The sequence below is a fragment of the Anomaloglossus baeobatrachus genome, chromosome 6, assembly GCF_048569485.1.
Source record: "Anomaloglossus baeobatrachus isolate aAnoBae1 chromosome 6, aAnoBae1.hap1, whole genome shotgun sequence".
Lineage (NCBI taxonomy): Eukaryota > Metazoa > Chordata > Amphibia > Anura > Aromobatidae > Anomaloglossus > Anomaloglossus baeobatrachus.
Window position 1 is genome coordinate 13,096,136 of NC_134358.1, and position 15,107 is coordinate 13,111,242.

At 51.0% G+C, this 15,107-nt stretch overlaps 1 protein-coding gene across 21 annotated transcripts in view; it reads right to left on the reverse strand.

Moving 5' to 3' along the window:
* PLEC (plectin) overlaps positions 1-15,107 on the reverse strand; it is a 335,144-nt gene that overhangs the window by 161,964 nt on the left and 158,073 nt on the right. For 2 of the 21 annotated variants that reach the window (XM_075352745.1, XM_075352744.1), the window contains exon 1: positions 11,886-12,059. The exons of the other annotated variants lie outside the window; for them this stretch is intronic. In XM_075352745.1, the coding sequence (XP_075208860.1) occupies positions 11,886-12,030 (145 nt within the window). In that variant the 5' untranslated portion in view covers positions 12,031-12,059. Of the gene's footprint in view, positions 1-11,885; positions 12,060-15,107 lie in introns of those variants that run through there. 21 annotated transcript variants of the gene reach the window in all.

Consider the following 15,107-nt stretch of genomic DNA (forward strand, 5'->3'; position numbering starts at 1 on the left):
TGTATATGTATATAAGTGTATGTATGTATGTGTGTGTGTGTGTATGTATGTATATATATATAAGTGTATGTATGTATGTATATATGTATGTGGGTGTGTATGTATGTATATATGTATGTGTGTGTGTATGTATGTATGTATATATATAGGTGTATGTATGTATGTATGTATGTATGTATGTATGTATATAAGTGCATGTATGTATGTATATATGTATGTATGTATATATGTGTTTGTATGTATATATGTATATATACCCCGCCCACCATTCCTAGGAGTAAGCAGCATTGAAGATGAGCTCCTGAGTTTTTCATCATTTATACCTTGTAATGAGCGAACAGTAAGACAAAACCTTGAAAAATTCGACTCTGTGGAACAGGAAAGCGAGCTGGACTGAGCTGGACTAAAGATTTTTATGAAAAAAGAGGAAATAGAGGATTTAAAGGACATAAGAAAAAACCTGTTGAAGGACAGATCACATACAACAGGAGGACTCCAAACTGACATCTGACACCCAGAGATCTGCACATCTAAAGGTAGGACCATCCTCCATCCATACCACAACCTACAGACAGTGCTGTAATTACATCTCTGATAAATAAGGATTATTATAAAAATGGAAAATATAAATGTAGAACAAGTAACTGGGCAGAGAGCAGAGCTGGAGACACCCGACACCAGGAGGTCACACACTCTGGAAATCACATACTCTGAAGGGCAGAAAAGCATTCATGCACAAAAAGCCATTAAACATGCAAAGATTAGAGAAGAGCCAGAGACCCTCTTTCCTGATTTTACCTCTAAAGAGGAAGATAAAAGGAAAACCAATTATTTATTTTTCACAGACCAGCCCTTAGCCTGGCACACCGCTCTGTGCAAACAATATAAGCATACATCCAAGAACGGCAATCATAAGGGCCAGCAGATCAGAATTAGAAACCAAAAAGAAGACGAGACCAACTCACTGACCATAAACGTGTACAATAACGGCATAATCATGGTACAAGGGGCTGAGGAAAACTTACAGAAATTTGAAGACAGCTTTTCTCAAATTAAACTCCAGGCACAAAACTGCAAAGAACAACAAACCCCAGCAGCCACCATCACCTCTACAGAGACCTCCAGAGACAGAACTGCAGCCCCCAACACTTCACACCCCTCACCCGAGACCCTCAGAGACTGTTTATCTCAACTAGAAAGAGACTTTGTACAATTTAAAGAAGAACTTCAAAGAAACCTTTGTGACAGAAATGCAAATGACCAAGTAATGAATGAGATAAGCAAACTGAGGTGTGAATATGCAGCAGTGAATATGCATCTGCAGGAAATAAGAAGCAAAATGTGTGAACTGCAGCATGAAAATGCCCGACTGAGACAGGAGATAACAGAGCTGAAGACTCCGGGACACCTGAAACAGGAGGACGCCATAGAAACACAGAGGAGTGAAGACAACATGGCCCCCACTGGCCAGGAGGGAGCTATGGTAACTAACACCAGAACAGACACAATGGCCTCCACTGGCCAGGACACTGAGATACCAAATAACTCCAACAATATGAATGCTCCTGAAAATAACATAAGTGAACCACAAACCAGAGAAACAGAAAAGAGAAGAGAACCAGCCACCAGCAAAATCTCCAGCACAGACCCCCAGCTTCACCCACGTACCCCACCCGTGACCTCACAACGTTTTGATACCATCCTAATAATGGACTCAAATGGGAAATACCTGAAAACATGGCGACTATTTCCAGGGAAAAGGGTCAAAAAAATCCACTGTGCAACTATTGAGCAGGTGATGGCAGTCATCAATAACCCACGGTTCACAAGCCCAAATCATATTTTTATACACACAGGAACAAACAATCTGCCAGCCCAACACCAGCAGATCGCAGGACAACTGACCCAACTAGCAAAGACGGCAAAACTAAAATTCCCAGACAGCAAAATAATTCTATCATCTCTGCTCCCAAGAAATGATGTATCCAGCCAAACTACCCAGAACATCAACACGGACCTGACCACAAGAATCAAGGCTGTGCCCGACGTGATCCTGGCACAACACCCCTCCATAAAACACCAACACCTCTACGACGACAAGCACCTAAACAAACAAGGGGTCAGCCTACTGGCCAAAGAGCTGAAGGACATTATACTAAACAGAGACCCCATGCCTGGACTCAACAACAACCAAAATCCCATGGAAAGACCCCCAACAATAAAAAGACAGGAAACCCCAATTTCATCACAGGAGGCCAGAAACAAAGCCCTTCACCCAACATCGGGCCATCAGAGGAGGAGACCACCATGGAGGGGACCATCAACCCCACACAGAGACATGCAGGGCAGAGATATGGAAGAGATTAGAACCCTGCTCAGCACATTGTGCAGGAAACTAATGTGACTGGATCTAACATACCTATAAACCAGTCGTAAATCCAGAGTGTCTTACACAGCCGCACTCATTACAAGGTATATACACATGAGGTATATAGAAAAAAAAAAAAAAATGACCTCATTCACAATCAGCAGCTGGAACATCCAAGGCCTGAGCACCTCGGCCTTTGGATGTAAAACAAATGACCCCGACTTTATTCAAAGACTGAAGAATATAGACATTCAGATCCTCCTGGAAACATGGACCAGAGCTGAAAACGAATCTCTGGTGCCAATCGGATACAGAGAAATCTCTGTCCCTGCCCTTAAAAATAAAAACATCAAACAGGGCCGCTGCTCAGGAGGAATACTGATCTGGTATAAAGAAGAGCTCCACCAGTACATCACACCAGTGAAGAGAGGAGGCAGCCACATATGGATCAGAATCAGCAGCTCCATCCTCACCTCTCAGTCCGATGTCTACCTCTGCACCACCTATATACCACCGCCAGAGTCCCCCTACTTCAATCCAGACAGCTTTGAGATCTTACAAGAAGAAGCCACCCATTATCAGGTCCTGGGCAAAGTTCTCATCTTTGGAGACCTCAATGCAAGAACAGGGAGAGAAAAAGACTTTCTGACCACAGACGGAAACATCTACATATTTGGGGCAGAGAATGACAGTCACGACTCAGAACACTCAGAGAGAAACAGCTATGACAGTACAGTCAACAAAAGTGGCAAAAAGCTCCTGAACTTATGTAAAAGTTTAGGTCTTCATATTCTTAATGGACGTACAAAGGGAGACTCACTGGGAAGATATACACTAGACTCCCATGTAGGAAGGAGTGTAGTAGACTACGCCATTACAGATATGGACCCGGCAAATATTAGCGCCTTCATAGTCACCCCACAAACGCACCTGTCAGACCACAGCCAACTTCTCCTGTACATAAAATCTACAGAGAAACCATCCACACAAAAGCCACAGCAGAGCAGCCTCTACAACCGACCTCCATCCTATAAATGGTCCAAGACGTCAGAAATAAAATATAAAGAGGCTCCCAACAGACCGGAATTACAAGAGATGCTCCACAACTTCTACAGCTACAAGTACAAGTCAAACCCAGAAGGAGTGAATCAAGCTGCAAAAGACCTCAACAAAATATTCCACACCATGGCCAAATTGTCCGACCTCAAACAAGTCAACTACAAGAGGCCAAAAGAAAAGCAGATCAATGGTTGGTTTGACAAAGAGTGTAAAGCCGTTCGAAAGACCCTGAGAACAGCCTCAAACAATAAACACAGAGACCCCAACAACCCAGACCTGAGGGAAGCCTATGACACCATACAAAAGCAGTACAAAACCATCCTCAGGAGGAAGAAGCAGAGCTACATCTCTACCAAACTTAGCCAACTCCAAGACGCCCTCCAAGACAACTCCTTCTGGGAAATATGGAACCACATGGACACAAAGAGCAAGAAAAAGAATGACACCCATATCCAAAATGGCAACATCTGGCTCCAGTACTTCAGAGACCTCTACAAAGACATCCCAAAAGAAGGACTAAGCCAAGAGCAGGAAAACATAACATCAAAACTAAAGGCAATGGAAGAGAAAATCAAAAACTTCCAAAACCCACTGGACACACCAATTACATTACAGGAAGTTGCAGAGAAAATCACTTCCATAAAGTGTAAAAAATCTAGTGGTCTGGATGGAATCCCCCCAGAGATGTTGAAGTACAGCCCACCAGAAATTCAAGCTGCAATGGTTAAACTGTTCAACATTGTGCTGAGTGCTGGCTACTTCCCTCGTACCTGGAACCAAGGACTCATTACACCGATCCACAAGAGTGGGGACAGGTATGACCCTGCCAACTACAGAGGCATATGTGTCAGCAGTAACTTGGGAAAACTGTTCAACAGCATCCTAAACAAAAGGATCATCAGTTTCCTTACCGAGCACAATGTCCTGAGCAAAAGCCAAGCAGGGTTCGTGCCAAACCACCGCACCACGGACCACATCTACACCCTGCACAGTCTCATTCAGAGCCACGTCCACAATACAAAGCATGGGAAGATATACGCCTGCTTTGTAGACTTTAAAAAGGCCTTTGACTCAGTGTGGCACCCGGGCTTGTTCTTAAAAATGCTGGAAAGCGGAATAGGAGGAAAGACCTACGATGTCATCAAAAGCTCCTACACCGAGAACCTCTGCAGCGTGAGTGTGAACGGTAGAAGAACGGCTTATTTCCAGCAGAGCCGAGGAGTCAGACAGGGCTGCAGCCTAAGTCCAACGCTCTTCAATATTTACATCAATGAGCTGGCTGCTGCTCTGGAATCTTCACCTGCTCCAGGTCTCACACTCCATGACGCCCAGGTGAAATTCTTGCTCTATGCAGATGACCTACTGCTGGTGTCACCAACCGAGAAAGGTCTCCAAGACAACCTACAAATTTTGGAGAAATTCAGCTCCACATGGGCACTACCGATCAATCTAAAGAAAACCAACATCATGGTGTTCCAGAAGAGAAAAAGAAGATTTGACCAGCATCCTTCATTTGTCCTAAACGGCTACACTCTAACAGGAACAGACAAATACACCTACTTGGGCCTGGAAATTCACCAGTCAGGGAGCTTTAAACAAGCCATAGAGACCCTGAAAAACAAGGCCTGCAAAACCTTTTATGCCATCCGAAGGAAATTGTATCATCTGAAGCCACCAGTGAGGGTCTGGCTAAAAATCTTCGATTCCATCATTGCCCCAATCCTCCTGTATGGCAGCGAAGTCTGGGGCCCTCACACTTACCCAGATTGGTCAAGGTGTGATTCCAGCCCAACAGAAATATTCCACCTGGAATTCTGTAAGCACCTTCTCCAGGTCCATCGAAGCACCTCCAACAGCGCCTGTCGAGCTGAGCTGGGCAGATTCCCTCTACACCTAGCAGCTCTGAAGAGGTCACTATCATTTCAGGCTCACCTACAGAGTAGCAATCCAAGCTCCCATCACCACAAAGCTCTGATACATATACGTGGGCCAGATGAACCAGGACCCCTGGCACAGCTCTCCCAAACCCAACTGGACAAAATAACCAATCACAGCAGCCTGACAAGAACCAGAATCAGGAAGATGGTAGACGAGGGCCAGGAGAGGTATGTCAGTGACTGGAGGACCGACATCAACACCTCACAGAAACTGACCACGTACCAGAGTCTACAGAGAGACTACAGACTGGCCCCGTATCTGGAGAAAATCCCGGACCCCAGAGACCGCAGGACCCTGAGCCGATATAGACTCAGTGCCCACAGTCTAGCCATCGAATCCGGTCGACACAAGCAGAGCTACAAGCCAAGGGAGGACAGACTGTGCCAACACTGTGACCTGGAGGCCCTGGAGGATGAAACCCACTTCCTGCTACACTGCACCAAGTACTCAGCAGTGAGGGACACTCACTTCAGGAGACTCTCCCATCTCTTCCCGGATTTCAGCTCCATGAAGGAGGAAGAGAAAATATATATCCTGCTGGGGGAAGAAGAGAGCGCAGTGGAGATAGCAGCGCAGTATGTGAGCGAATGCCATAGACTTCGAGAAAGAGAACTATGATAAGTCATGGACTTCCATAGCCCCCCATCCCAGATGTGGCCCCCCAATCCCCACCCTGGATATGCCCCAACCACCGTTACTACAGTCCCCACCGTGGATATGCCCCATCATAAGCCATGGACTTCCATAGCCCCCATCCTAGAAGTGCCCCCACAGTCCCCACCCTGGATGTGCCCCATCCATCCTTCCTACAATCCCCACCCACCATCCCCACAGCCCCAGGCCCTAATGTACACTTGCTTTGGCAAAACTAATTTGTATTTGGTCCTGCCAATAAAGCTTATTTGATTTGATTTGATTTGATTTGATTTGTTTGTATGTATATATGTATGTATATATGTGTTTGTATGTATATATGTATGTATGTATTGTATATAAGTGTATGTATGTATGTATGTTATGTATATAAATGTATGTATGTATGTATATAAGTGTATGTATGTATGTATATAAGTGTATGTATGTATGTATGTATATATGTGTTTGTATGTATATATGTATGTATGTATATAAGTGTATGTATGTATATATGTATGTATGTATATAAGTGTATGTATGTATGTATGTATGTATATATGTGTTTGTATGTATATATGTATGTATGTATATAAGTGTATGTATGTATGTATATATGTGTTTGTATGTATATATGTATGTATGTATATAAGTGTATGTATGTATGTATATATGTGTTTGTATGTATGTATGTATGTATGTATATAAGTGTATGTATGTATGTATGTATGTATATATGTGTTTGTATGTATATATGTATGTATGTATATAAGTGTATGTATGTATGTATATATGTGTTTGTATGTATGTATGTATGTATGTATGTATGTATATAAGTGTATGTATGTATGTATGTATATATGTGTTTGTATGTATATATGTATGTATGTATATAAGTGTATGTATGTATGTTTTTTTCTGCACAGTTTCCGCACCTCAGTTTACCGGTGTTTTTTAATTGCGTTTTTGCAAATTGCATTTTTGTCTGTTTGTCGTGTCATCCTTTAAATAAAGCTGCTTTGGTTTGGAAATCCCGGTAGTGACATTATTGGGTGCGGATTACACGAGTGTTATAAGCAGCAGAGGCGGCGGAGTGTCCCCAGCAGAATTCACACATCTCATACAAGTCTGGGGGAAATCCTGCACTGAAAGCTGTGCGCACCCCGGAGAGGACTGGAGCCGTGTGGAGAAACGCTGCGCACCCCGGAGAGGACTGGAGACGCTGCGGACAAATGCTGCGTACCCCGGAGAGGACTGGAGCCATGCGGAGAAACGCTGCGCACCCCGGAGAGGACTGGAGACGCTGCAGAGAAACGCTGCGTACCCCGTAGAGGACTGGAGCCGTGCGGACAAACGCTGCGTACCCCGGAGAGGACTGGAGCCGTGCGGAGAAACGCTGCGCACCCCGGAGAGGACTGGAGCCGCTGCGGAGAAACGCTGCGCACCCCGGAGAGGACTGGAGCCGTGCGAAGAAACGCTGCGCACCCAGGAGAGGACTGGAGCCGCTGCGGAGAAACGCTGCGCACCCCGGAGAGGACTGGAGCCGTGCGGAGAAACGCTGCGCACCCCGGAGAGGAGTGGAGCCGTGTGGAGAAACGCTGCGCACCCCGAAGAGGACTGGAGCTGCTGCGGAGAAACGCTGCGCACCCCGGAGAGGACTGGAGCTGCTGCGGAGAAACGCTGTGCAGGTCACATGACACCCAGTAATAGAGAAGTGCAGAGGCAGGAGAGCTGTGCTCACCCATCATGGGGCGCATCCAAAATGTACCAACTATCAAGAAACAGACAAGAACAGCAAATACAAGGAACACACGGATCCCCATAATGGGGAAGAAGCGGGGAAAGATCTGCAGTGCGAGACCAGCACAGGTGACCGCGAGATACCGGGCACAGCAGCCCCACGTATCGCCACCTGCTGAGGCTTCATCAGGGGTTAGGAAAGAAGAGACCTTCATGTGAGCTACATATCAGAGATCGCCGGCAGCACGGGCCCCGGCAGAGCGAGGGATCACAGGATGAACACTAACCTCTGATTGTATAATTACCCCTACGCTGACCGGGTGTGACAAACACTATTTGCCCGAGGGGCAACAAGAGGTACCCTAACTAAAGACCTAATCAAATAAACTTTATTAAATTATATAATTGGACAAAGATTAAAATTGTCAGGTGGGAGGCCAATTCCGTATTAGATGAGTGCGGCCGCGGACCGGCACTGCTCTGGATAAATTCCTAAACGTAATATGGCTGGCTATCACCTACACTGCCTGTTAAAAACTACCTAACAGCTAATAGCCTCCCCGACATGTTTCGCCATGACTGGCTTCATCAGGGGTGGAGGCAATAGAATGATGAAAACCGGTTAAATCCCCTTTTAAAACCTCAGATGGTGACTTCACCATAGGGCTACCAATAGTGGTGGACTCCAGTGGCCAAAGCAAATTCAGGATAACTTCCATTCACACTTCAATTGGATGTGATCGAGCACTGTTATGTGTGCTACGCTATGATTTGCCAATATATCAGTCACTCATAAGTAAGCACCTATCAAGGTGACAGATCTAGCTCCAGGCATTCCAACAGTTTAATATGACTTTAACAACCCTATTACAGAGGGGGACATAATCAGTCAATCAATAAAGTCCACCAATGAGAAGCTTCCCAGCAGGTGCACCTGCCGCCTATCAGAACAAGCGCCTATCAGAACAAGCATCCGGGAGCTAAATTCGATCATGTGACATTCATCTCATTCACAATGAACTATGGGTAATCCCACAATGAACTATGGGTAATCCCACAATGAACTATGGGTAATCTCACAGATGTAAACTGAGCATGCTCATGGACTTAGAAAAAACACACCACAAATGCAAAGAACGAAACAGCGCATACTCAGACTTAATTGTTTTTTATCCATGAGCATGCGCTGTTTCGTTCTTTGCTCAGTTTACATCTGTGAGATTTCTAAGTGTTTGTGTTGTTTCACTCTCTGCATCTAATATTTTCTAAGGTCATGTCCTGCCCCCACCCAATATGTCCTGAAGCCATGACCTGCATGATATCTATCCCTACGCCAGGTCCTGCCCCTGCTCAATATGTCCCGATGCCGGGCCCTGCTCCCCCTGATGTATCCCCATGCCGGGCCCTGCTCCCCCTGATGTATCCCCATGCCGGGCCCTGCTCCCGCCTGATGTATCCCCATGCCAAGCCCTGCTCCCCCTGATGTATCCCCATGCCGGGCCCTGCTCCCGCCTGATGTATCCCCATGCCAAGCCCTGCTCCCCCTGATGTATCCCCATGCCAAGCCCTGCTCCCCCTGATGTATCCCCATGCCAAGCCCTGCTCCCCCTGATGTATCCCCATACCAAGCCCTGCTCCCCCTGATGTATCCCCATGCCGGGCCCTGCTCCCCCCTGATGTATCCCCATGCCGGGCCCTGCTCCCCTGATGTATCCCCATGCCGGGCCCTGCTCCCCCTGATGTATCCCCATGCCAGGCCCTGCTCCCCCTGATGTATCCCCATACCAAGCCCTGCTCCCCCTGATGTATCCCCATGCCGGGCCCTGCTCCCCCTGATGTATCCCCATGCCAGGCCCTGCTCCCCCTGATGTATCCCCATACCGGGCCTTGCTCCCCCTGATGTATCCCCATGCCGGGCCCTGCTCCCCCTGATGTATCCCCATGCCAAGCCCTGCTCCCCCTGATGTATCCCCATGCCAAGCCCTGCTCCCCCTGATGTATCCCCATACCAAGCCCTGCTCCCCCTGATGTATCCCCATGCCGGGCCCTGCTCCCCCCTGATGTATCCCCATGCCGGGCCCTGCTCCCCTGATGTATCCCCATGCCGGGCCCTGCTCCCCCTGATGTATCCCCATGCCAGGCCCTGCTCCCCCTGATGTATCCCCATACCAAGCCCTGCTCCCCCTGATGTATCCCCATGCCGGGCCCTGCTCCCCCTGATGTATCCCCATGCCAGGCCCTGCTCCCCCTGATGTATCCCCATGCCGGGCCCTGCTCCCCCTGATGTATCCCCATGCCGGGCCCTGCCCCCCCTGATGTATCCCCATACCGGGCCCTGCTCCCCCTGATGTATCCCCATACCGGGCCCTGCTCCCCCTGATGTATCCCCATGCCGGGCCCTGCTCCCCCTGATGTATCCCCATGCCGGGCCCTGCTCCCCCTGATGTATCCCCATGCCGGGCCCTGCTCCCCCTGATGTATCCCCATGCCGGGCCCTGCTCCCCCTGATGTATCCCCATGCCGGGCCCTGCTCCCGCCTGATGTATCCCCATGCCGGGCCCTGCTCCCGCCTGATGTATCCCCATGCCGGGCCCTGCTCCCGCCTGATGTATCCCCATGCCGGGCCCTGCTCCCCCTGATGTATCCCCATGCCGGGCCCTGCTCCCCCTGATGTATCCCCATGCCAAGCCCTGCTCCCGCCTGATGTATCCCCATGCCAAGCCCTGCTCCCCCCTGATGTATCCCCATGCCAGGCCCTGCTCCCGCCTGATGTATCCCCATGCCGGGCCCTGCTCCCGCCTGATGTATCCTCATGCCGGGCCCTGCTCCCGCCTGATGTATCCCCATGCCGGGCCCTGCTCCCCCCTGATGTATCCCCATGCCGGGCCCTGCTCCCGCCTGATGTATCCTCATGCCAAGCCCTGCTCCCGCCTGATGTATCCCCATGCCAAGCCCTGCTCCCGCCTGATGTATCCCCATGCCAAGCCCTGCTCCCGCCTGATGTATCCCCATGCCAAGCCCTGCTCCCCCCTGATATATCCCCATGCCAGGCCCTGCTCCCGCCTGATATATCCCCATGCCGGGCCCTGCTCTCCCTGATATATACCCATGCCGGGCCCTGCTCTCCCTGATGTATCCCCATGCCGGGCCCTGCTCCCGCCTGATGTATCCCCATGCCAGGCCCTGCTCCCGCCTGATATATCCCCATGCCGGGCCCTGCTCTCCCTGATATATCCCCATGCTGGGCCCTGCTCTCCCTGATATATCCCCATGCCGGGCCCTGCTCTCCCTGATGTATCCCCATGCCAGGCCCTGCCCCCCCCTGATATATCCCATGTCCTGCTCCTGCTCGATGCCAGGTTCTGCTCCAGCTCGATGCCAGGTTCTGCTCCCGCCCGACATTTCCTGGTTCTCCCCATAGCCTGTCTCGGGCTGTTGGTGCTGCGCCCTTTGACGCCTGTTCACACTTCAGGTGAGGCAGTTCCTGGCTGCATCATAATCCCATTAGAGCGTGGATGCTTCGTCTGAGGAGGGAGACGGTGACGATCCTTCTTTCTGTAACGTTCCCCTCAGCCATGGCTTTGGTAACATCACCAAAGCAGGCAGATCTCTTCCGCCCCACAAGGGAGTCCTCTCCTTAAATACTCTGTGCTGCTGGGGAACTCTGATCCTCCTACTATAACTCTCATGCTGTGACGTCCCCCTAGCACGACATTGCTCTCTATAAATCCTCTGTGCTGCTGGGAGCCCATGTCCCTCTCACTTTGACCTCCACAATCCTCTGTGCTGCTGGGAAGCTTGTATGCGATTGGCTGGTGACTTTTTGGCATTTCCCTCCGTCTGGAGATCCCCCTCCGAGCAGAGAGGATGATGGGAGCTTAGCACTTATTATGCAGCAGGTAGGAAGCATATAAGGGGCGCGAGATATCACTGCTCCAGGAGAGAAACAAACTCCATAAATGACCCATTATACAATCCCGCTCCAGGTATGCAGCTCCTGTGCTGACCTGTGTGTCTCCATGGTTACAGATTACATACAATGTGCAGGTTATGTGCCGGCAGATCAAAGTACAGAGCGCAGAAGACGAGGCAGAACGAGGGGAGCAATGCCTGCCTGGCAGCAGAGGGGTTAACCCTGCGGACCCACCTACACAGCAGAGCTTCTTGTACAGGTGACTCTTCCTCTCCTGCTCCGAATTCCCATCCAGCCAATCAGAGCGCTCCAGAAGCATCTCCCTCTTAAAGGTGTAGTACCAGGTGGAGGAGGCAGGACGCTTCACCGAATCTGCCATGACACCTCACCGGGAAGAAGGCATCAAAGGAAACCTGCGCCGAGAAGCAGAGGACGACCCTGCCGAGGACGACCCTGCCGAGAGCGGCCCGGGGCACAGAGTCAGTTGTGTACGAGTCGCTTTCCCTCCCTCCTCTCACTGTGGAAACACATCCACGCCCATCCACAACACAGGGAGGCGGCCGCAGCGAGCAGCCGGGCGAGTGGATCAGCCAGAAAGACGGCACCGAGCGAGGAAACCGCTGATCTGTGCCAGAAAGACAGCACCGAGCGAGGAAACCGCTGATCTGTGCCAGAAAGACAGCACCGAGCGAGGAAACCGCTGATCTGTGCCAGAAAGACGGTACCGAGCGAGGAAACCGCTGATCTGTGCCAGAAAGACAGCACCGAGCGAGGAAACCGCTGATCTGTGCCAGAAAGACGGCACCGAGCGAAGAAACCGCTGATCTGTGCCAGAAAGACGGCACCGAGCGAGGAAACCGCTGATCTGTGCCAGAAAGACGGTACCGAGCGAGGAAACCGCTGACCTGTGCCAGAAAGACAGCACCGAGCGAGGAAACCGCTGACCTGTGCCAGAAAGACGGCACCGAGCGAGGAAACCGCTGATCTGTGCCAGAAAGACGGCACCGAGCGAGGAAACCGCTGATCTGTGCCAGAAAGACAGCACCGAGCGAGGAAACCGCTGACCTGTGCCAGAAAGACAGCACCGAGCGAGGAAACCGCTGACCTGTGCCAGAAAGACAGCACCGAGCAAGGAAACCGCTGACCTGTGCCAGAAAGACAGCACCGAGCGAAGAAACCGCTGATCTGTGCCAGAAAGACAGCACCGAGCGAGGAAACCGCTGATCTGTGCCAGAAAGACAGCACCGAGCGAGGAAACCGCTGACCTGTGCCAGAAAGACAGCACCGAGCGAGGAAACCGCTGATCTGTGCCAGAAAGACAGCACCGAGCGAAGAAACCGCTGACCTGTGCCAGAAAGACAGCACCGAGCGAGGAAACCGCTGATCTGTGCCAGAAAGACAGCACCGAGCGAAGAAACCGCTGATCTGTGCCAGAAAGACAGCACCGAGCGAGGAAACCGCTGATCTGTGCCAGAAAGACAGCACCGAGCGAGGAAACCGCTGATCTGTGCCAGAAAGACGGCACCGAGCGAGGAAACCGCTGATCTGTGCCAGAAAGACGGCACCGAGCGAGGAAACCGCTGATCTGTGCCAGAAAGACGGCACCGAGCGAGGAAACCGCTGATCTGTGCCAGAAAGACGGCACCGAGCGAGGAAACCGCTGATCTGTGCCAGAAAGACGGCACCGAGCGAGGAAACCGCTGACCTGTGCCAGAAAGACAGCACCGAGCGAGGAAACCGCTGATCTGTGCCAGAAAGACAGCACCGAGCGAAGAAACCGCTGATCTGTGCCAGAAAGACAGCACCGAGCGAAGAAACCGCTGATCTGTGCCAGAAAGACAGCACCGAGCGAAGAAACCGCTGATCTGTGCCAGAAAGACAGCGCCGAGCGAAGAAACCGCTGATCTGTGCCAGAAAGACAGCGCCGAGCGAAGAAACCGCTGATCTGTGCCAGAAAGACAGCACCGAGCGAGGAAACCGCTGATCCGTGCCAGAAAGACAGCACCGAGCGAGGAAACCGCTGATCCGTGCCAGAAAGACAGCACCGAGCGAGGAAACCGCTGATCCGTGCCAGAAAGACAGCACCGAGCGAAAAAACCGCTGATCCGTGCCAGAAAGACAGCACCGAGCGAGGAAACCGCTGATCTGTGCCAGAAAGACCGCACCGAGCGAGGAAATCTCTGATCTGTTCAGAAAGACCGCACCGAGCGAAGAAACCGCTGATCTGTGCCAGAAAGACAGCACCGAGCGAGGAAACCGCTGATCTGTGCCAGAAAGACAGCACCGAGCGAAGAAACCGCTGATCTGTGCCAGAAAGACAGCGCCGAGCAAGGAAACAGCTGATCTGTGCCAGAAAGACAGCACCGAGCGAAGAAACCGCTGATCTGTGTCAGAAAGACAGCACCGAGCGAGGAAACCGCTGATCTGTGCCAGAAAGGCAGCACCGAGCGAAGAAACCGCTGATCTGTGCCAGAAAGACAGCACCAAGCGAGGAAACCACTGATCTGTGCCAGAAAGACAGCACCGAGCAAGGAAACAGCTGATCTGTGCCAGAAAGACAGCGCCGAGCAAGGAAACAGCTGATCTGTGCCAGAAAGACAGCACCGAGCGAAGAAACCGCTGATCTGTGTCAGAAAGACAGCACCGAGCGAGGAAACCGCTGATCTGTGCCAGAAAGACAGCGCCGAGCAAGGAAACAGCTGATCTGTGCCAGAAAGACAGCACCGAGCGAAGAAACCGCTGATCTGTGTCAGAAAGACAGCACCGAGCGAAGAAACCGCTGATCTGTGCCAGAAAGACAGCGCCGAGCAAGGAAACAGCTGATCTGTGCCAGAAAGACAGCACCGAGCGAAGAAACCGCTGATCTGTGTCAGAAAGACAGCACCGAGCGAGGAAACCGCTGATCTGTGCCAGAAAGGCAGCACCAAGCGAAGAAACCGCTGATCTGTGCCAGAAAGACAGCACCGAGCGAGGAAACCACTGATCTGTGCCAGAAAGACAGCACCGAGCGAGGAAACCGCTGATCCGTGCCAGAAAGACCGCACCGAGCGAGGAAACCGCTGATCTGTGCCAGAAAGACAGCACCGAGCGAGGAAACCGCTGATCTGTGCCAGAAAGACACCACCGAGCGAGGAAACCGCTGATCCGTGCCAGAAAGACAGCACCGAGCGAGGAAACCACTGATCCGTGCCAGAAAGACAGCACCGAGCGAGGAAACCGCTGATCCGTGCCAGAAAGACAGCACCGAGCGAAAAAACCGCTGATCTGTGCCAGAAAGACAGCACCGAGCGAGGAAACCGCTGATCTGTGCCAGAAAGACCGCACCGAGCGAGGAAATCGCTGATCCGTGCCAGAAAGACAGCACCGAGCGAGGAAACCGCTGATCTGTGCCAGAAAGACCGCACCGAGCGAGGAAATCGCTGATCTGTTCAGAAAGACCGCACCGAGCGAAGAAAC